This window comes from Oncorhynchus masou, chromosome 18 (assembly GCF_036934945.1).
Source record: "Oncorhynchus masou masou isolate Uvic2021 chromosome 18, UVic_Omas_1.1, whole genome shotgun sequence".
Taxonomy (NCBI): domain Eukaryota; kingdom Metazoa; phylum Chordata; class Actinopteri; order Salmoniformes; family Salmonidae; genus Oncorhynchus; species Oncorhynchus masou.
The window spans coordinates 15,076,864-15,100,045 of NC_088229.1; the positions used below are offsets into that span (position 1 = coordinate 15,076,864).

The 23,182-nt window shown below is 46.7% G+C and overlaps 2 protein-coding genes across 2 annotated transcripts in view; both read right to left on the bottom strand.

Annotated features, from left to right (window-relative positions):
- Nucleotides 1–1,117: 1,117 nt before the first annotated feature.
- Nucleotides 1,118–13,571, bottom strand: LOC135504037 (molybdate-anion transporter-like). The gene is made up of 3 exons (XM_064922290.1): nt 13,457–13,571; nt 7,724–8,115; nt 1,118–3,023 (listed from the first exon to the last, which is right to left on the bottom strand). Exons 2-3 carry the CDS (start codon nt 8,033–8,035, stop codon nt 1,884–1,886), a joined length of 1,452 nt encoding a protein of 483 aa, XP_064778362.1. The 5' UTR covers nt 8,036–8,115; nt 13,457–13,571; the 3' UTR covers nt 1,118–1,883.
- Nucleotides 13,572–18,888: 5,317 nt separating this feature from the next.
- Nucleotides 18,889–23,182, bottom strand: part of LOC135504038 (nuclear receptor subfamily 1 group D member 2-like) — a 44,042-nt gene continuing 39,748 nt past the window's right edge. Inside the window, exons 5-8 of the mRNA XM_064922291.1 lie at nt 21,492–22,222; nt 21,073–21,258; nt 20,687–20,897; nt 18,889–20,455 (exon numbers count right to left, since the gene is read on the bottom strand). Coding sequence (XP_064778363.1) covers nt 20,256–20,455; nt 20,687–20,897; nt 21,073–21,258; nt 21,492–22,222 — 1,328 coding nt within the window. The 3' untranslated portion in view covers nt 18,889–20,255. The remainder of the gene's footprint in view (nt 20,456–20,686; nt 20,898–21,072; nt 21,259–21,491; nt 22,223–23,182) is intronic.

Genomic DNA, 23,182 nt, shown 5'->3' on the forward strand with positions numbered 1-23,182 from the left:
CAGGTCTGGGAGGAGATCCCTCAGGAGACCATCCGCCACCTCATCAGGAACATGCCCAGGCGTTGTAGGGAGGTCATACAGGCACGTGGAGGCCACACACACTACTGAGCCTCATTTTGACTTGTTTTAAGGGCATTACATCAAAGTTGGATCAGCCTGTAGTGTGGTTTTCCACTTTAATTTTGAGTGTGACTCCAAATCCAGACCTCCATGGGTTGATAAATTTGATTTCCATTGATCATTTGTGTGATTTTGTTGTCAGCACATTCAACTATGTAAAGAAAAAAGTATTTAATAAGAATATTTCATTCATTCAGATCGAGGATGTGTTATTTTAGTGTTCCCTTTATTTTTTTGAGCAGTGTATTTTCCTTACACTGACAATGTGTAATATCAATTGATTGCAAAGTTACAGTTGAAACTGAATTGATACACTGAAGTACTTATGTGATATTAGAGTGGGTGATATTTCTGCTGGAGCAAGCAGCTGTACTAGTGATGGAAGCCTTGTTCTACCCTGGCTGAGAGGTACACCCTGAACAACGCTAGTGATGGAAGCCTTGTTCTGCCCTGGCTGAGAGGTACACCCTGAACAACGCTAGTGATGGAAGCCTTGTTCTGCCCTGGCTGAGAGGTGAACAACACCCTGAACAACGCTAGCCTTGTTCTGCCCTGGTGATGGAAGCCTTGTTCTGCCCTGGCTGAGAGGTACACCCTGAACAACGCTAGTGATGGAAGCCTTGTTCTGCCCTGGCTGAGAGGTACACCCTGAACAACGCTAGTGATGGAAGCCTTGTTCTGCCCTGGCTGAGAGGTACACCCTGAACAACGCTAGTGATGGAAGCCTTGTTCTGCCCTGGCTGAGAGGTACACCCTGAACAACGCTAGTGATGGAAGCCTTGTTCTGCCCTGGCTGAGAGGTACACCCTGAACAACGCTAGTGATGGAAGCCTTGTTCTGCCCTGGCTGAGAGGTACACCCTGAACAACGCTAGTGATGGAAGCCTTGTTCTGCCCTGGCTGAGAGGTACACCCTGAACAACGCTAGTGATGGAAGCCTTGTTCTGCCCTGGCTGAGAGGTACACCCTGAACAACGCTAGTGATGGAACCCTGAGAGGTACACCCTGAACAACGCTAGTGATGGAAGCCTTGTTCTGCCCTGGCTGAGAGGTACACCCTGAACAACGCTAGTGATGGAAGCCTTGTTCTGCCCTGGCTGAGAGGATGGAACACCCTGAACAACGCTAGTGATGGAAGCCTTGTTCTGCCCTGGCTGAGGTACACCCTGAACAACGCTAGTGATGGAAGCCTTGTTCTGCCCTGGCTGAGAGGTACACCCTGAACAATGCAGTTGATAAACCCTATAACGTGGTCAGGCTGAGATATAAATAACATCCTGGAGCTACCAACTGGTGCAACATTAATACACAAGCAAGTGCGTCAGAGTGTGTGTATGTGTGTGTTTAAAGAAATAAGTCAGTTACACAACTGAATGCATTCAACCAAAGTGTATCTTCTGCATTTAACCCAACCCCTTGAGAAGATGCAGACCGCCACATAGTAAATCCAAATAAAAACACATTTTCTTCATATACTCAACAATCTAACAAGATATTTACTAGTCTTAAAAAAATGTAAACAAATAAATATCAGGAAATCTTGCAACAAAAAATATATACCTTACCAACACCAGATTATTTTAAATCATTGTCTTATATTAGCAACTCCTATGTTGATTAAGCTTCAGTTTTTAGTCATACAAAAGTTGTTCAGTTCCCAAACAAGTCTTCATCGCTGTAAACAAAGCAGTAAGTGTATTCCTAGTCCTCCTCCTCCATGGCATTGCCCAATGTTGGGACAGTTCAGTTTTCTGAATCTAAATGTCAATTATCTCCCTCTACTTTGGGCCCATCCAGTCTGAGATCCACATCGTTCCTTCCCAGTGTAAAGAGACTGACCACAGCCAAGAGAGCAGCTAGCATCAAAACAGCACAACCACCAAACATATGCCTGGTTCCACTACCGCCCTCGCCCCCTCCGGTCCCCGACACCTCCCTGTGGAGCGCCAGCAGCCCCAGGCAGGCCAGAAGGTGCAGAGGCAGCCTGAACCAGGCCAGCACCCCGGCCCTCTTCTCCTCTGGGATCACCCTCCCATGGAGGAAGCTGACAGCAGGGAAGTAGAGGCCACTGGCCAGCTCCAGCAGCAGGAAGGCCAGCAGGGACTCGCGGGGTCTGGGCTGGCCTGGTGCAGTGGAGAAGATGAGCATGAAGAAGGAGAAAAAGGCGAGCAGCATGGAGAAGCAGAGGAGGTGCCCAGGCTGAAGGCGATAGCGGGTGGAGGTGGCCAGGCGGTAGAGCAGGGACCCCGCCATACTGGCTGCCATCAGACAGGAGAAGACCATGCCCAGCGGAGGGCCATAGGGGTCCAGGACGGGGGTCCACAGGAAGATGAATATATAGAGGACACTCTCAAATAGAGCCTGGACTCCTCCTAGAAGCATCACCCGTCTGTCTGATAAGAGACAGCGGAGGCCTTCCTGACAGCTGCGCCAGAACCGGGCCCGTGCAGAAGCCCGGGCCAGAGGTGCTGAACTAGAAGGACCGAGCAAGGGCTTCTTGTTGTCCCCTTCCAGGCTTCCATCCTTCTCCTCCAGGCCCCAATCAGTCAGCACCACCCAGCCACAGGCCCCAAGGCAGGGCATGGCCAGGAGGAAGGGCGCCACAGGCCCCAGGTGGAGCCACTCAGCCAACATGTTAGCCACCAGCCCAGCCCCCATCGCTAGCCCGTGGTTCCAGCTAGCAGCCTTGGTGAAGGTACTGGGGATCCATTCTTTCGGGAAGTCGTGGACGTCAACATGTTGGTGCACATACCAGGCCTGGAAGGCTGTGGAGAGCAAAGAGGTGGACAGGCCTCCTAGCACGCGACCCAGGATCAGGACAAAGTAGTCACGGGACAGCTTGGTGAGGCAACAGGCTGAGTAGGCCACGCAGAAGAGCAGGCAGGTCCGTCTCCGCCCCAGGACCTGAATTAATTAATACACATTTTAAATACATAGAGTTACCTCAGTCGTAGCAGTTCAACAACATATACATTGTAAAAAATCTAACGCAGTGTTTCCTAATCCTGGTCCTGGTGACCCAAAGGGGCTCACATTATGGTTTTTGCACTAGCACTTAAAAACTTGATTAAACAAATCATCAAGTCTTTGATTATTTGAATCAGGTGTGTTAGTGCCAGGTCAAAAACAATACTGCGTGACCAGGATTGGGAAACAATGGTTTAAGGACTTATTTTCATTGGCTCTCGGATCATCGGTTCTCGGACTAACAGGCTCTGAGACAGCTTCTACCACCAGGCCATTAGACTGCTGAACGGCTAACGCTAGCTGTCTACCTGCTCAGACCTGCACCTTAAAGACTATTTACATGGACTCTCCACACAGCCAACCCTGACACACAAGCGCACACACACACAGTCAACCCCGACAAACAAGCGCACACACAAGCGCACACACACAGTCAACCCCGACACACAAGGGCACACACAGTCAACCCTGACACACAAGCGCACACACACACAGTCAACCCCGACACACAAGCGCACACACACACAGTCAACACCGACAAACAAGCGCACACACAGTCAACCCTGACACACAAGCGCGCGCACAAACAGTCAACCCTGACACACAAGCGCATGCACAAACAGTCAACCCCGACACACAAGCGCGCGCACAAACAGTCAACCCCGACACACAAGCGCACAAACAGTCAACCGACACACAGTCAACCCCGACACACAAGCGCACACACAGTCAACCCCGACACACAAGCGTACACACAGTCAACCCCGACACACAAGCGCGGGCACAAACAGTCAACCCCGACACACAAGCGCACACACAGTCAACCCCGACACACAAGCGCACACACAGTCAACCCCGACACACAAGCGTACACACAGTCAACCCCGACACACAAGCGTACACACAGTCAACCCCGACACACAAGCGCGGGCACAAACAGTCAAACCCGACACACAAGCGCACAAACAGTCAACCCCGACACACAGTCAAACAGTCACACAAGCGACACAAACAGTCAACCCCGACACACAAGCGCGGGCACAAACAGTCAACCCCGACACACAAGCGCGGGCACAAACAGTCAACCCCGACACACAGTCAACCCCGACACACAGTCAACCCCGACACACAAGCGCACAAACAGTCAACCCCGACACACAAGCGCACACACAGTCAACCCCGACACACAAGCGCACACACAGTCAACCCCGACACACAAGCGCACACACAGTCAACCCCGACACACAAGCGCACACACAGTCAACCCCGACACACAAGCGCACACAGTCAACCCCGACACACAAGCGCACACACAGTCAACCCTGACACACAAGCGCACACACACACAGTCAACCCCGACAAACAAGCGCACACATAGTCAACCCTGACACACAAGCGCGCGCACAAACAGTCAACCCGACACACAAGCGCGCGCACAAACAGTCAACCCCGACACACAAGCGCACAAACAGTCAACCCCGACACACAAGCGTACACACAAGCGTACACACAGTCAACCCCGACACACAAGCGCACACACAGTCAACCCCGACACACAAGAGTACACACAGTCAACCCCGACACACAAGAGTACACACAGTCAACCCCGACACACAAGCGCGGGCACAAACAGTCAACCCCGACACACAAGCGCGCGCACAAGCAGTCAACCCCGACACACAAGCGCGCGCACAAACAGTCAACCCCGACACACAAGCGCACAAACCGTCAACCCCGACACACAAGCGCACACAGTCAAACCCGACACACAAGCGCACAAACAGTCAAACCCGACAAACAGTCAACCCCGACACACAAGCGCGCGCACAAGCAGTCAACCCCGACACACAAGCGCGCGCACAAACAGTCAAACCCGACACACAAGCGGACAAACCGTCAACCCCGACACACAAGCGCACACAGTCAAACCCGGCACACAAGCGCACACAGTCAAACCCGGCACACAAGCGCACAAACAGTCAACCCCGACACACAGTCAACCCCGACACACAAGCGCACAAACAGTCAACCCCGACACACAGTCAACCCCGACACACAGTCAACCCCGACACACAAGCGCGGGCACAAACAGTCAACCCCGACACACAGTCAACCCCGACACAGTCAACCCCGACACACAAGCGCGCGCACAAACAGTCAACCCCGACACACAAGCGCACAAACAGTCAACCCCGACACACAAGAGCACAAACAGTCAACCCCGACACACAAGAGCACAAACAGTCAACCCCGACACACAAGCGCACAAACAGTCAAACCCGACACACAGTCAACCCCGACACACAGTCAACCCCGACACACAAGCGCACACAGTCAACCCTGACACACAAGCACGGGAACAAACAGTCAACCCCGACACCCAAGCGCGGGAACAAACAGTCAACCCCGACACACAAGCGCGGGCACAAACAGTCAACCCCGACACACAAGCGCGGGCACAAACAGTCAACCCCGACACACAAGCGCACAAACAGTCAACCCCGACACACAAGCGCGCGCACAAACAGTCAACCCCGACACACAAGCGCGTGCACAAACAGTCAACCCCGACACACAAGCGCGTGCACAAACAGTCAACCCCGACACACAAGCGCACACACAGTCAACCCTGACACACAAGCGCGGGCACAAACAGTCAACCCTGACACACAAGCGCGGGCACAAACAGTCAACCCTGACACACAAGCGCGGGCACAAACAGTCAACCCTGACACACAAGAGCGGGCACAAACAGTCAACCCTGACACACAAGAGCACAAACAGTCAACCCCGACACACAAGCGCAGGCACAAACAGTCAACCCTGACACACAAGCGCACACACAGTCAACCCCGACACACAAGCGTACACACAGTCAACCCTGACACACAGTCAACCCTGACACACAAGCGCGGGCACAAACAGCCAACCCCGACACACAAGCGCACAAATAGTCAACCCCGACACACAAGCGCAGGCACAAACAGTCAACCCCGACACACAAGCGCGCGCACAAACAGTCAACCCCGACACACAAGTGCACACACAGTCAACCCTGACACACAAGCGCACACAGTCAACCCTGACACACAAGCGCGGGCACAAACAGTCAACCCCGACACACAAGCGCGGGCACAAACAGTCAAAGCGCGCACAAACCCGACACACAAGCAAGCGGGCACAAACAGTCAACCCCGACACACAAGCGCGGGCACAAACAGTCAACCCCGACACACAAGCGCGGGCACAAACAGTCAACCCCGACACACAAGCGCGGGCACAAACAGTCAACCCCGACACACAAGCGCGGGCACAAACAGTCAACCCCGACACACAAGCGCGGGCACAAACAGTCAACCCCGACACACAAGCGCGGGCACAAACAGTCAACCACGACACAGAAGCGGGCACAAACAGTCAACCCCGACACACAGTCAACCCCGACACACAGTCAACCCCCCGGCACAAACACAACCCCGACACACACACAGTCAACCCAAACAGACACACACAAGCGCACACACAGTCAACCCTGACACACAAGCGTACACACAGTCAACCCTGACACACAAGCGCACAAACAGTCAACCCTGACACACAAGCGCGGGCACAAACAGTCAACCCCGACACACAAGAGCACAAACAGTCAAACCCGACACACAAGCGCACAAACAGTCAACCCCGACACACAAGCGCACAAACAGTCAACCCCGACACACAAGCGCACAAACAGTCAACCCCGACACACAAGCGCACAAACAGTCAACCCCGACACACAAGCGCACAAGCAGTCAACCCCGACACACAAGCGCACAAACAGTCAACCCCGACACACAAGCGCACAAACAGTCAACCCCGACACACAAGCGCACAAACAGTCAACCCCGACACACAAGCGCACAAACAGTCAACCCCGACACACAAGCGCACAAACAGTCAACCCCGACACACAAGCGCACAAACAGTCAACCCCGACACACAAGCGCACAAGCAGTCAACCCCGACACACAAGCGCACAAACAGTCAACCCCGACACACAGTCAACCCCGACACACAGTCAACCCTGACACACAAGCGCACACAGTCAACCCTGACACACAAGCGCACACACAGTCAACCCTGACACACAAGCGCACACACAGTCAACCCTGACACACAAGCGCACACACAGTCAACCCTGACACACAAGCGCACACACAGTCAACCCTGACACACAAGCACACACACAGTCAACCCTGACACACAAGCACACACAGTCAACCCTGACACACAAGCACACACAGTCAACCCTGACACACAAGCACACACACAGTCAACTCTGCTGTTCTATTTATATACTGTTTGACTCAATTTCCCACCCAAGACACCTTTGACTTCATATTTCTAAATAGTCACACTTGACATAGCACATTCATAATTTATACTGTATCAGTTTTATTACTAAAATGCATACCACTTTCTTCTACTACTATTTTTTTTAATTTAAATTTGGATTATATTGATACTGCACTGTTGAGGGAGCTTGCAAGTAGGCATTACAATGCATAATTTATACCTGCAGTAAACCGTGTACTTGATGAATAAACTTAGATCATTTTAATTAGATTTATTTACATTGTGGTCCTGGTTATTGTTACCTGAGGAAGCCAGCTAGCCACGGGGGCAAACAGCACACAGGAGGCCAGGCCAACAACATACAGGATGGCTATCTGGGACTCCAGGAAGCTGTAATGGCGGTAGAGCTTGTAGAGGTATGGCCCCTGCAGCCAGTCAGCCGACAAGGCTAAGAGGTAGCCTCGGAGGAACACGGTCTGGAACCTACGGAATGCAGGGTTGGTGCCCATGGCAGAGGGGGTGGGCTGAGGTGGGGTGAGGCGACGTGCCGTTAGCTCCAGACCGACACATAGCACCAGTAGGACCACCATGGCCAGGTAGGCTGTCACCAACATGATGGGTTTGTCCAAGTGTGACTGTTAGGGGCGGGGAGGTCTCTTCAGTCCTGTCTTATCCGTTGTGGCTCAGTCAAAGGCTGTGGAGACAGAGACTCTATTACTAACGGCACCATAAAGAGAGTTATTGTGAATATCTACCAACATAAATAACTTAAAGCCAAGTTATGTAAACGTGGCGTCCATACTAGCTATCTACAGAAGATGTTTGCTTCGGGTTGTCATCTCATCTGGATACTGCTGCATTAGATGACTACAAATCAAATCAAAGTTTATTGGTCGTGTACACAGATTTGCAGGTGTTATGCCACCATTAAGTCATGTTATTTGTGTAGAGCTTCCCATTGGTTGATTCTGATACCACTCTCCCGCCAAGCTTAGCAAGTCAGAGATGTCAGAGTTTCCGACATGACGTGAACGAGGCAGCAAAATACTTCCCTTGTTTGATAGTTTCAAAGGCTTCAAATTAAACTAAAGATCTGGCAGGTAGCAACCTTCTTGGACACCAATGTACATTTTGTAAGTTTGCTTCCAAAAGATAGCTCAACAGCTAGCATAAGCTTGGCAGATAACATTAGTATCTCTGGTCCAGGCCAATATGTCCGGATCATTTTCTTCAACAGCCTGCATCTTTCCATTCATTCCACGGAGGAATTTGTTACTAGAGTGCTGACTAAACGCCGATTTATGCTTGTTCCGCGAAATGTGGTCCAGAGGCTGCTTACGGAGGGTGCGACACAATTGCGGAGCCAGGGGCACACCACAACATCATTTACAAATGAAGCATGCGTGTTTAGTGAGTCCACCAAATCAGAGGCAGTAGGGATGACCAGGGATGTTCTCTTGAGAAGTGTGTGAATTTGACACTTTTCCTGTCTTTCTAAGAATTCACAATGTAACGAGTACTTTTGGGTGTCACGGAAAATGTTGCGTAAAAAGTACATAAATTTTCTTTAGGAATGTAAAAGTAAAAGTTCTGAAAAATATAAATAATAAAGTACAGATACCCATAAATACTACTTAAGTAGTACGTTAAAGTATTTTTTACTGAAGTACTTGACACCACTGGCCCTGAATCACTATGACAGCGCCCTGAAGTGCAAGAAGTTTGAACGCTCTGACTTTGCGGCGACCGCGTCGCTGTAAATGCTTGATGTTGGATTGACCATGAAATCGGCTAGAACATTTCTCTGTCTGTGCAACCTGTTGTTTCTCCAAAAGATAAAAGAATAGAGTTGAGCGTTGGATCTGCACCACGAGATGCCGCAATGAATGTCTATTCCATTGTGGATGCATCCACGTGCATTTAGCATCTGACACGTGTGAACTACAGCCATTCTGGCAACATACAGAGAAAAGTTAGTCAGCACTCCAGCAACACCTTTACTTTGGTGAGTAACAAAAGTATATTGAAGCCTGTTAACTAAACAAAATGGTGGAGAAAAAAAGTCCTATATGGAGGGGTGAATAGAGCTCGCCAGCTTGTAGTCTTAAAACCCCCAAATGAGTTGCCTCTGGTTCATTCAGCCATCAGTATGAAGTGCTGAGTGATTAATAACAAAAAACAACAACTCAATGTTGGTTAAACAACTAATTGACCGACATCAGTTCAAGTACTCCATTTAGTTTTTAGTTTTTTTGTGAGCCCAACGTGCCATTTCTCTAGAGAGAAATCTAATAATTGTTGACAGAAATCAAGTCAATAACTATGTGGGACTCTGGGCTGAAGGGAGTTGTAAGTTTCATTAAGCAAATATTCAACCGAGTTCAGGACAGAAATTTAGTAATTAACTACAATGACCATAATCCATTGCACCTGTTTTTCCAGGCTCAGACTGAGATGGATGGTGAGATACACACAGACCACATAAGATAGACATGTTCACAACGACAAGAGAGAGGGATAGAGACTGTTCGTGAAAGTATACCTTATCTACTTTTAGATTAGAATTATTATTTTGTCAGACATCTTTGCAGCATGCTTTGGCAGGCAAGCCTAGCTAAATAGAATGACTAAAGACGGTACAGTGTGGAAAACACAGAACGTTGTCTGGCTTCTACTGCCTGAGCAGAGATGAAGACTTTAAGGAATTCAAAATAATAAAGTAATCAAATAAAAACTAAGTAAGATACACATGTGAAATATGATGATTTCGGTACAGTATGAAGCACGGCACATCATAATGTCTGGAACGGCATCAAACCATGTGTTTGATACCATCCCACTGATTCTGCTGCAGCCATTACCACAAGCCCATCCTCCCCAATTAAGGTACCACCAACCTCCCGTGGTTTGAAGATAAGCTAAAACTGCTTCTCTAATATGGTGACGTTGGCTAGCTAAGCTCATGTGTAGAAACATGTCGTCTCGCGCTGAACTGCGCATGTGCAGGCGGTCAAATCAAACACACTCCTTCGATATAGTTGTTTTTAATGAAAATGAAAACATGTCAGTTTGTCATGTCACGAGTTTGGGGTAACTGACTCATTGGCATAGAACAATGAGTCAGATAGACATCCATCTATCTCCAAGAACACCAAGGTAACCTGTCGAAATGACTACCGCCCCGTAGCACTCACATCTGTAGCCATGAAGTGCTTTGAAAGGCTGGTCATGGCTCAAATCAACACCATTATCCCAGAAACCCTAGACCCACTCCAATTTGCATACCACCCCAACAGATGATGCAATCTCTATTGCACTCCAATGTCCTTTCCCACCTGGACAAAAGGAACACCTATGTCAGAATGCTATTCATTGACCACAGCCATCGTTCAACACCATAGTGCCCTCAAAGCTCATCACTAAGCTAAGGACCCTGGGACTAAACATCTCCCTCTGCAACTGGATCCTGGACTTCCTGACGGGCCGCCCCCAGGTGGTGAGGGTAGGTAACAACACATCCGCCACGCTGATCCTCAACACAGGGGCCCCTTAGGGGTGCGTGCTCAGTCCCCTCCTGCATTCCCTGTTCACTCATGACTGCACAGCCAGGCACAACTCCATCATTAAGTTTGCCGATGACACAACAGTGGTTGTCCTGATCACCGACCAAGACGAGACGAGGGAGGAGGTCAGAGATCTGGCCATGTGGTGCCAGGACAACAACCTCTCTCTCAACATGATTACTGACAAAGGAGATGATTGTGGACTACAGGAAAAAGAGGACAGAGCACACACCCATTCTCATCGACGGGGCTGCAGTGGAGCAGGTTGAGAGCTTCAAGTTCCTTGAAGTCCACATCACCAACAAACTAACATGGTCCAAGCACACCAAGACAGTCATGAAGAGGGGAATACAAAGGAGACTGAAAATATTTAGCATGGGTCCTCTGATCCTCAAACGGTTCTACAGCTGCACCATCGAGAGCATGGTTGCATCACAGCGGTTGCATCACTGCCTGGTATGGCAACTGCTTTGCCTCCGACCGCAAGGCACTACAGAGAGTAGTGCGAACAGTCCAGTACATCACTGGGGCCAAGCTTCCTGCCATCCAGGACCTCTATACTAGGCGGTGTCAGAGGAAGGCCCCAAAAAATTGCCAAAGACTCATGCCACCCCAGTCATAAACCGTTCTCTCTGCTATCGCACGGCAAGTGGTATAGGAGTGACAAGTCTAGGTCCAAGAGGCTTCTAAACAGCTTCTACCCCCAAACCATAAGACTGAACACCTAATCAAATGGCTACCCAGACTATTTTCATGCCCCCCTCCCTTTACACCACTGCTACTCTGTTGTTATCATCTATGCAAAGTCACTTTAATAACTATCTACATATTACCTCAACTAACCGGTGCCCGCCGCACATTGACACTGTACCAGTACCCTTGTCCTGCCCACTATGACTCATTTGTGGTGCAAGACTGGAATATGTCCGCTATTCACACTATTCTGATAAACCGATTCTTTGCCATGTTACAGCCTTATTGGACGGATATTACTACTAGGCATTGGTTTTGTAACTATTATCCAAGCATGTGCATTATTCCAGAGGCCTATTCACATAGGATTAGTATTTCCAAACTTCCCCCTGTAATTGTTATTATTTCAAATGGACTCTTATGACGGGAGCCTGGAGGCTTTTATTGGAGACCTGCAGATATTTCGTTAATTTCAACGTCATGTCCACACGATAATACGCTACACTGATAACTCGTGCTTGGCTGCCAAATGTATAGGTCTCCCCATAATATTTAAATGTATAAAGTGTTATCATAAACATGATTTTAGCGATCCATCCATGTTAGACGTTATTCCAAATAACACTGTACCACATCCTGCTGATTTGAGCTACTGAATCGTATTTCCACTTGACTGTCTTTACGGATGAGAAAGTGAACTTGCCATTTCCAAAATGTTTAGCGGGATGATATTTTGCGATCTACTGCCTAGGTAGGACAGGGCTCTCCAACCCTGTTCGTAGAGAGCTACCATCATGTAGGGTTTCACTTCAAAACGAATCTAGCGCATCTGATTCAATAATTAGCTGGTTTATAAACTTAATCGGGGTAGTTACAACTGGCGTTGGAGGAGAAGCCGACAGAAAGGAACAGGGTTGGAGAGCCTTGACCTAGGACATCAATAGCTAGACAGGGTTTCATTAAATAAGACCATTTAGGCCCAATTCAACTGATGCATTTGACTATGTTTGGCTAACTTCAATTCACCTGTTCCCCTTCGCTGGCACTATTAAGAATAGCTTAGCCATACTCATTTATAGCCTAATATATATCCTACTTTAATATACTTTTGGTGAATTTAGAAGGCATTGATTGATAATGACCAAGATACAGACTATGAGCACGGTTCTGACTTTCTCTCTGCCTGCTCCAATCCTCTTTCCCTCGCCTGCTCCCCTTTCTCTTCTCCATGAAAAACGCTAGTGTGTCTTTGGTCTATTGCCTGTAGAATCTCAGCCTTTTCATTGATAACCCCTACTTTAGTGAATTTGCGCGAGACATTACAAAGCCAGTAAATTGCGATAGCCTACCGTACATCTTTTGATAACCGATGCATCTTTTGATAACCGATGCCCCTCACATCTCTCTCCCTCACCCTTTCTTTGATGTGAAAGAGTCTCGAAGTAGTCTACGGAAAATAGTTTAATCCGTTGCAAAAATACAGAATCGTAGAAGTCGGAATAGAAGCTTGACACCCAGAAATAGAAGTCGAGGAATCGAATCTTTTGGAGTCGACTCTCCACCACTAGTTCCCATTGGAAACGAAATGCTGTGGTCTATATTGGGTTAATTCTAAAAAATATATTTGTATGTAGGGCGATGAAGGAAGCTCAAGCCGCACGTAAACTCAACGGACCAGAGCTAGATACACAGCTAGCTATCTCGCTCACCATACTCACAATACTTTTTGTATTATGCTAGCTACCAAAACTTGTCAAACAACCTCACTGATATGCTTACCATCTTGTTTGATACATGCTCCATGCCACTTTAAAATTAAAGTAGGGCTTAAAAGTTCTTTAACTACGAGTGAGAAGAGGAGATAGCTCCGACAACGTCCTAATTTCACCACCTATTTCCGGGTTCTGATTTCAGTTTCACCACTTGGGGGCAGCCTTTCTTTTTCCATCCCGATCTCTGCACTTGCAGTTGGGTCGTCATTCGTTACCCCAGTCACAAAGTCATAAACCTTTATACAATTTATCTTCTTAAAATGTTATATTTAAACCTAATCTTAACCACACTACTAACCTTATGGCTAACCCCCTATCCTTAAATTAAGTGTTAAAAGCACATTTCTTTTCATTAATTTTTTACGAGCAATTTGACTTTATGGCTGTGGTAACTACTGGAAACCTTGCAGTTTCCCAATATTGGATATAAGGAACCGAACGTTACACCTTCCATGTTCTGTTTAAAGGGTGAATTGTCTCTGGAAGCCAAAACAGCCAAATACTCCATCTAAACGTGAATCGATAATCAATTGCAGTACAGTTATAAAAACACAAATCCCTTTACTTTCATATCAAGTCACAATCTTTTCACAAATGCAAAATACAATTTTACTGGACACTGTTTTAACTGGTTTTACCACAGTTGCAGCCAATGGTATTTTTCAGTGACGTCAAGTTTGTGGCATCTGTCAGTGTTCAGAGAAGCAGATAGCTAATTCACATAGGTAGTCTACTCTGCATTCTGTCTGTTTTCCGTGAACAAGCTTTGTAACATGGACATATTGCTGTGTGGGAACCCTATAAAGTTGTGTATCAATAAAACAAATCAATTATTTCTTGCTGATATGAAATATAAGGTCCTTATGCATAACTGATGAAAGTAGGGGTGCTGTAGCACCCCTGAAAAATCAGATTACAAAAAATATATAGGTGTAACACTGGGCCTTTATTCGTATTAGCAGACCGATATAGACTTCTGTAGCAGGGGCCATTTTTTTGCAGCATCTCTGCTTTTGCTAAAAAAGGTAGTAGTATAATTAAGAACAGTATCTTGCAGGATTCAATAGTTGGAATTGTAAGAGTTGTTGCCCCTGTCTCTTTCTCTGTGAACATCATTCTAATGGAATCCAGAAAGAACAAAACCCTGTCCTCAAACATTTACATCAAAAGGTTCAAAGTTATGGGCAAAGACACAAAACAACCACATCAAATTAAATATTGTTCTTGATCAAATAACATAGAAAACAACCACTTTTCATGCAGCATTAATTTACCGTTGTTACAAACCACTTAATGTACATTACTGTACTGTACATAGGCTGGTAATCTAGGTTTATACCTGTAGACTTTCTATCACCATGAAGAAAAACAATGACCACTACAGTAATTGAGTACATTGAGACATCAAGTGGTTTGTGATGATGTGATGATGTGATGATGATGTGCTGTGGTAGAGCATGATGCTTGCAATGCCAGGGTTGTGGGTTTGATTCCCACGGTGGACCAGTACAAAAAAAGTATGAAAATGTATGGACTCACAACTGTAAGTTGCTCTTGATAAGAGTGTCTACTAAATTGGAAAAGGAATGAATAGACTATTTACATTTTCACATAGAAATAACTTGCATTTTCAAAGTACTTGAAGAAACTGGTAAACATACACTACCGTTCTAAAGTTTGGGGTCACTTAGAAATGTCCTTGTTTTTGAAAGAAAAGCAAATTTATTGTCCATTAACAAAACATCAAATTGATGAGAAATACAGTGTAGACATTGTTAATGTTGTTAATGTTGTAAATTACTATTGTAGCTGGAAACGGCTAATTTTTTATGGAATATCTACATAGGCGCACAGAGGCCCATTATCAGCAACCATCACTCCTGTTAGCTAATCCAAGTTTATACTTTTAAAAGGCTAATTGATCATTAGAAAAACATTTTGCAATTATGTTAGCACAGGTGAAAACGGTTGTTCTGATTAAAGAAGCAATAAGACTGGCCTTCTTTAGACTAGTTGAGTATCTGGAGCATCATCATCTGTGGGTTCGATTACAGGCTCAAAATGGACAGAAACAAAGTATTTTCTGCTGAAACTCATCAGTCTATTATTGTTCTGATAAATGAAGGCTGTTCCATGTGAGAAATTGCCAAGTAACTGAAGATCTCGTACAATGCTGTGTACTACTCCCTTCACAGAACAGTGCAAACTGGCTCTAACCAGACTAGAAAGAGGAGTGGGAGGCCCCGGTGCACAACTGAGCAAGAGGACAAGTACATTAGAGTGTCTAGTTTGAGGAACAGACGCCTCACAACTCCTCAACTGGCAGCTTCTTTAAATAGTACCCTCAAAACACCAGTCTCAACATCAACAGTGAAGAGGCGACTCCGGGATGCTGGCCTTCTAGGCAGAGTTGCAAGGGAATAGACATATTTCAGACTGACCAATAAAAAGAAAAGATTAAGGTGGGAAAAATAACAGACACCGGACAGAGGAACTCTGCCTAGATGGCCGGCATCCAGAGTCGCCTCTTCACTGTTGACATTGAGACTTGTGTTTTGGGGGTCCTATTTAATGAAGCTGCCAGTTGAGGACATGTGAGGCATTTTTTATGTCGGCAAAAAAATCACAGCACCCCTACCCCCAAACTACTTCTCGCGGCGATGTCCTTATGCTTCCAAAACCGTACTGCAAGTGATGCAAGTTCATTTTCAGACCGAATGTCGCGGCTCTTAACAAAACTCCCCCCTACAGAAAGAGGCCCCCCGACTCTTATGTGTAATATAATGGAACTGAGTCAAGACCAGGAGCTACACTTGCAGAACATCCAGAATAATTTTTTTTTGCATAATAATCTATTCAGAAATGATAATGTTTTATTTTATTTATTTATTTCACCTTTATTTAACCAGGTAGGCAAGTTGAGAACAAGTTCTCATTTACAATTGCGACCTGGCCAAGATAAAGCAAAGCAGTTCGACGCATACAACGACACAGAGTTACACATGGAGTAAAACAAACATACAGTCAATAATACAGTATAAACAAGTCTATATACAATGTGAGCAAATGGGGTGAGTTAAGGGAGGTAAAGGCAAAAAAAGTCCATGGTGGCAAAGTAAATACAATATCACAAGTAAAACACTGGAATGGTAGATTTGCAATGGAAGAATGTGCAAAGTAGAGATAGAAATAATGAGGTGCAAAGGAGCAAAATAAATAAATAAATAAAATACAGTAGGGAAAGAGGTAGTTGTTTGGGCTAAATTATAGGTGGGCTATGTACAGGTGCAGTAATCTGTGAGCTGCTCTGACAGTTGATGCTTAAAGCTAGTGAGGGAGATAAGTGTTTCCAGTTTCAGAGATTTTTGTAGTTCGTTCCAGTCAGCAGCAGAGAACTGGAAGGAGAGGCGGCCAAAGAAAGAATTGGTTTTGGGGGTGACTGGAGAGATATACCTGCTGGAGCGTGTGCTACAGGTGGGAGATGCTATGGTGACCAGCGAGCTGAGATAAGGGGGGACTTTACCTAGCAGGGTCTTGTAGATGACATGGAGCCAATGGGTTTGGCGACGAGTATGAAGCGAGGGCCAGCCAACGAGAGCGTACAGGTCGCAATGGTGGGTAGTATATGGGGCTTTGGTGACAAAACGGATTGCACTGTGATAGACTGCATCCAATTTGTTGAGTAGGGTATTGGAGGCTATTTTGTAAATGACATCGCCAAAGTCGAGGATTGGTAGGATGGTCAGTTTTACAAGGGTATGTTTGGCAGTATGAGTGAAGGATGCTTTGATGCGAAATAGGAAGCCAATTCTAGATTTAACTTTGGATTGGAGATGTTGGATATGGGTCTGGAAGGAGAGTTTACAGTCTAACCAGACACCTAAGTATTTGTAGTTGTCCACGTATTCTAAGTCAGAGCCGTCCAGAGTAGTGATGTTGGACAGGCGGGCAGGTGCAGGTAGCGATCGGTTGAAGAGCATGCATTTAGTTTTACTTGTATTTAAGAGCAATTGGAGGCCACGGAAGGAGAGTTGTATGGCATTGAAGCTTGCCTGGAGGGTTGTTAACACACTGTCCAAAGAGGGCCAGAAGTATACAGAATGGTGTCGTCTGCGTAGAGGTGGATCAGAGACTCACCAGCAGCAAGAGCAACCTCATTGATGTATACAGAGAAGAGAGTTGGTCCAAGAATTGAACCCTGTGGCACCCTCATAGAGACTGCCAGAGGTCCGGACAGCAGACCCTCCGATTTGACACACTGAACTCTATCAGAGAAGTAGTTGGTGAACCAGGCGAGGCAATCATTTGAGAAACCAAGGCTGTCGAGTCTACCGATGAGGATGTGGTGATTGACAGAGTCGAAAGCCTTGGCCAGATCAATGAATACAGCTGCACAGTAATGTCTCGATGGTGGTTATGATGTCGTTTAGGACCTTGAGCATGGCTGAGGTGCACCCATGACCAGCTCTGAAACCAGATTGCATAGCAGAGAAGGTATGGTGAGATCCGAAATGGTCGGTAATCTGTTTGTTGACTTGGCTTTCGAAGACCTTAGAAAGGCATGGTAGGATAGATATAGGTCTGTAGCAGTTTGGGTCAAGAGTGTTCCCCCCTTTGAAGAAGGGGATGATCGCCGCTGCTTTCCAATCTTTGGGAATCTCAGATGACACGAAAGTGAGGTTGAACAGGCTAGTAATAGGGGTGGCAACAATTTCGGCAGATAATTTTAGAAAGAAAGGGTCCAGATTGTCTAGCCCGGCTGATTTGTAGGGGTCCAGATTTTGCAGCTCTTTCAGAACATCAGCTGAACGGATTTGGGAGAAGGAGAAATGGGGAAGGCTTGGGCGAGTTGCTGTGGGGGGTGCAGTGCTGTTGACCGGGGTAGGAGTAGCCAGGTGGAAAACATGGCCAGCCGTAGAAAAAATGCTTATTGAAATTCTCAATTATGGTGGATTTATCAGTGGTGACAGTGTTTCCTATCTTCAGTGCAGTGGGCAGCTGGGAGGATGTGTTCTTATTCTCCATGGACTTTACAGTGTCCCAGAACTTTTTTGAGTTAGTGTTGCAGGAAGCAAATTTCTGCTTGAATGTAATGTAATGATTGATGTAATGATGATGATTCGTGCATAACATTATTGTTTATTCCAAAAATCTGAAATGCATGCAAGTATGTATAATTGTAGCCTACTACTGAGAATCAGTTTGTCTCTCTTTAACAATTTGAAAGGCAGTAAGCGGTATAGGCACTAGTCAGTCTTATTTAGGACTTGATTTTTACTGCGGTATTTTCATAGATTAAGTACTAAATTGGGTCAGTGTGTTGTACGGCATTAGTGAAGCAGAATTTTTGCGGAAACCTGCATATCATGGAATGTAAAGGCTTTTAGATGTGTTATGTTAGATTATTCTGGGACACCAAAGAAGAAACACAAGGCAGAATTCAATAGGTACATAATTTCATCTTTATATCATTTCTGTGGAAGAACAAGAAGAAACAACATTTACAAGCAATAGATGTGCTCAGATCTGGAGCAATCAGGTAAGATCCTTATTCACCCCGAGTCTCTTTTTCAGTTTGTATGACAAACCTTGGGGATTGGGATAGGGGAGAATGTGCGGAGTGAGGAGAGCTGGTGAATTCAGGGATTCTGCTGGTTTGATTCAATATGAGATCTGATCTGACACCTTTGTGAGTTATGAAAATGCATGCACTCACTACTCTACTCTGGATAAGTGTCTGCTAATGGCACATCCCTTTCACCAATACAATACAGAGCCCTCTCCAACATGACTTTCTCCAGTGCATAGCCCACTTCTTCATTGCCAACCCCCACCTTATAGAGAGTCAATAACATTTCTATAGGCTCTAATCCATAAACTTGTCTTATGTACTGTGATTTTGCCCAGCAGTTCCACCATATATTGTTATTATTTGAATAAGACAATGTATTATTTACAACAACAAAATCACCTGAACAAAATGGAGTACAAAACACAACAAGCTTGGAGACACAGTGCTGTCTCTGTCTCCATTAAACCTGATGCAGATGTAACAATACACAGAAAATAGCATTTCTATATGAAATCCAAGGCTGTTGAATATATAGACTTAATTGCATATTTAAACCCCAAACGTATTTGTAAGTGAAATGGAAGTTATATAATCTTAAGTATAAAGTTGATCTATGTATTATTATATATACAGGATCTCTTTCTCTTATTCACACATTAAACCTCCACACATTCAGTCACCAATAATGGTTCCTGACACATCATTGTCCACAAACAACATCTTTGATTCTCTCTCAACTGTGGTTTGGCGATGGTCAGTAGATTAGGAATGAGTTAAACAAGTAAGTTAACAAACAGTCTTTTGGTCTCTGGGTAAACAGCAATACACATGAATCTGCCCAGGAGGGTAACGGTGAGCGTAAAACACTATGTTCTAACAGACCATCTTTCAACAAGTGGAGATCTTGAGGTTATTTGTGTGTGTGTGTGTGTGTGTGTGTGTGTGTGTGTGTGTGTGTGTGTGTGTGTGTGTGTGTGTGTGTGTGTGTGTGTGTGTGTGTGTGTGTGTGTGTGTGTGTGTGTGTGTGTGTGTGTGTTTTTAAGTGTGCATGAAAACAGGATGACGATCAAAATCTGTTCAATATTGTATTTTTTCAAACATGCTTCTTGAATATATATTTTTTGATTTGCCCAAGTCATCATTGTTCTTCTCATGGAAAGTCTCTGGAAAGTCCTGCCCTAGAAATTGGTGGTGGGCAAGTTGTGATTGGCTGTGTGTGTGTGTTCAGGGCTGTTCAGGGGTCAATGCGGAAGGCCAGCAGCTTGTCTGAGTGCAGGTTGTTGAGGGTGTGCAGGTCGGGCAGGCGCAGGAGCAGCTTGGGGAATATGGCAGCGCTCTCTTCAGGACGACGGCGGTGGATGAGAGAACGCATGGCACGGATCAACCCTTCCTGGAGCTGTTCCACTGCACCCATGTCAGCGATGCCTGAACGGTCTGAGAAGACGAGAGGAGACAGGGTGAGAGTTTGTTTGAGAAACACCAATATCTATTTATGGATGTTGGCACAGCTTTGTGATTGGTTAGTTTATTGTTATGCTGATGATTAATTACAAAACTATATTCTAAAAAAAATGACAGCATTCAAGTTACAAATGTAAGCCTATCTCCATACTGGTCAAGATGCAAATGCAATACTATAAGGAATTAAACAGCTCTTTGTCTCACCTGCAGAGACCAGCACGACGGCCATGAACAGAGCCATCTCTTCAGGCTCCAGCCTTAGAGTTCCCAGCTTCTCACTGAAGTCAAACATGGAGGTGAGCAGCGCCCCCATCCCCAGCGCCCGCAGGGAGGACAGAGGGTACGTCTGGCCGTTCAGGAAAGTCACCGTCCTCTCCTCAGGGTTGAACAGGGTGCAGTACCTCACCATCAACACCTGACCGAGACATAAGACACAATGGAAGGTTAGCCAACATGGAGTGGGATTAAATGTATTGGGAGAGAAAATGAAGAGGTATTTTTAACTTAATTTCAGCTGCAGTTAGAAACATCTGTTTTAGGGCCGGTTTCCCAGATAAAGCCTAGTCCTGGACTAACCAAGCAGGTATTACCTGGAAGGTGCCTGATTTGAGCAGCATGACCTGGTCGTGCTGGCTGAGCTCCTGGAAGCCAGGAATGCCCTTAGCGAACTCCACCACTTCCCTCACTGCTGGGGTGAAACACTGGGAGAAAGACTCCCATACCTGCTGGTCGGAACGACTGGCCGCAGAGACAGGACACGCATTGAGAGGACAAGCCTGACAGAGTTAAGAGAGGGTTAGATAGAGAGGGAAAGTTGGTAAAGTTATCTATGTCACTTGCTTTGGCAATGTTAACATATGTTTCCCATGCCAATAAAGCCCCTTGAATTTAATTTAATTTAATTGAGCGTTAGATACAGATAGATTATAATCACACTATACTATTTGTTTTGCAGCTTAACAAAAGTAAAGTTTAAGACCGACTTTATAACAACTCTCCATTTACTCACCAGCACTTTGGTGCCCGCTGCTAACTTCCATGGACAGGAAGTCTGAGTTTGGTTCTCTTGGGTCTCTTCCTTAATGGATAAACAGTTGTGATTGGTCGAGCTGCCCCGTTGAGGGGTGTCGATATTGGACTGTCCATGATTCTGATTGGATGTCGCAGGGTAACTATAGCAACAGTTGTCCACAGAAGGGAATGTACGGTGGTTGTCATTGGTTACTGAGCAGCAAGGGGCGGGGCCTGCAGGACAGGACTGAAACCCTTGGGTAGAGCCGGAGTGGGCGGAGCCATGGGAGGTCTCCTGAGATGCGTAACTCTTGAAGGGGCAGGATGTTGGGAGGTTGTTATTGGTTACTGAGCAGCAAGGGGCGGGGCCTGCAGGACAGGACTGATACCCTTGGGTAGAGCCGGAGTGGGGGGAGCCGTGGGAGGTCTCCTGAGATGCGTAACTCTTGAAGGGGCAGGATGTTGGGAGGTTGTTATTGTTGTTATTGATGTTGATGCCCAACTTGGCTGCCCTGCCTTGGCTGCTGGCGAAAATGTCCTGATAGGACCGTGAGATGGCTCTGATTGCCTCTTTAGAGGGAACCTCTGCTGGGCTGGGAGGGGCTTCGGAGATAGGGGAGGAGTCTACGTCCATGGTGGTGTTAGACTCGTTCAGGCTGTTCATGTAGCTTTGCATCTCCTCCAGAAGCCTCTGCTTCTCCCTCTTAGGGATACGGCCAAAACGCACAGCTGAGGAAGACAAACAGAAGGAAATGGACTTGGAGTAATGTGTTTAAATGGTCTGTACAGAAACCAAAATATTCACACATATCCTTGAATACTAAAATGTGTTAATTGTATCTGGCTGTCTCTTCAATATGGATGGATCTGAGCAGATTGTTAGTCTTGTAATGGACCCCACAACTCCATCTCCTCCTCCCGATCCCCTCTCCTCCTCCCATCCCCTCTCCTCCTCGCTACTCCCTCTCTTCCTCCCTACCCTCCTCCCTATCCCCTCTCCTCTTCCCTATCCTCTCTCCTCCTTCATACCCCCTCTACTCCCTATACCCCCTCTCCTCCCTATTCCCCTCCTCCTCTCCTCCTCCCTATCCCCTCTCCTCCTCCCTCTCCTCCTCCTTATCCCCTCTCCTCCTCCCTACTCCCTCTCCTCCTCCCTACCCTCCTCCCTATCCCTCTCCTCCTCCCTATCCCCTCTCCTCCTTCCTATCGCCTCTCCTCCTTCCTATCCCCACTCCTCCTTCCTATCCCCTCTCCTCCTTCATACCCCATCTCCTCCCTATTCCCCTCCTCCTCCCTATCCCCTCTCCTTCTCTGTACCCCCTCTTCTCCTTATTCCCCTCTCTAAAAATATCCATCTGCTGGAGATGTAATTGACAGACCCCCTCTCTCTCCTCCTCTCCTTCTCTCTCTCTGTCTCTCCTTCCTTCCCCCCCCTCTCTGCTCTGTAAGTAGGGCAGTGGGTCATCATGAACGTGATGTCACTGCTACTGTGTCGGACAGAGAAAAAGAGAGATAGGCTCTCCGCACGCAGGAAGGAGAGGTTGCAGAGAATGAGGGATGGAGGAAGGAGAGGTTACAGTGAAGGAGGGGCTAAGTGACAGTGAAGAGGAGGAGTGAAGTAGAGGATTACAGAGAGAAAGTGGTGAGTGAGGAGAGTGAGATGCCACAAGGCGGAGTGTGAGATAAGAA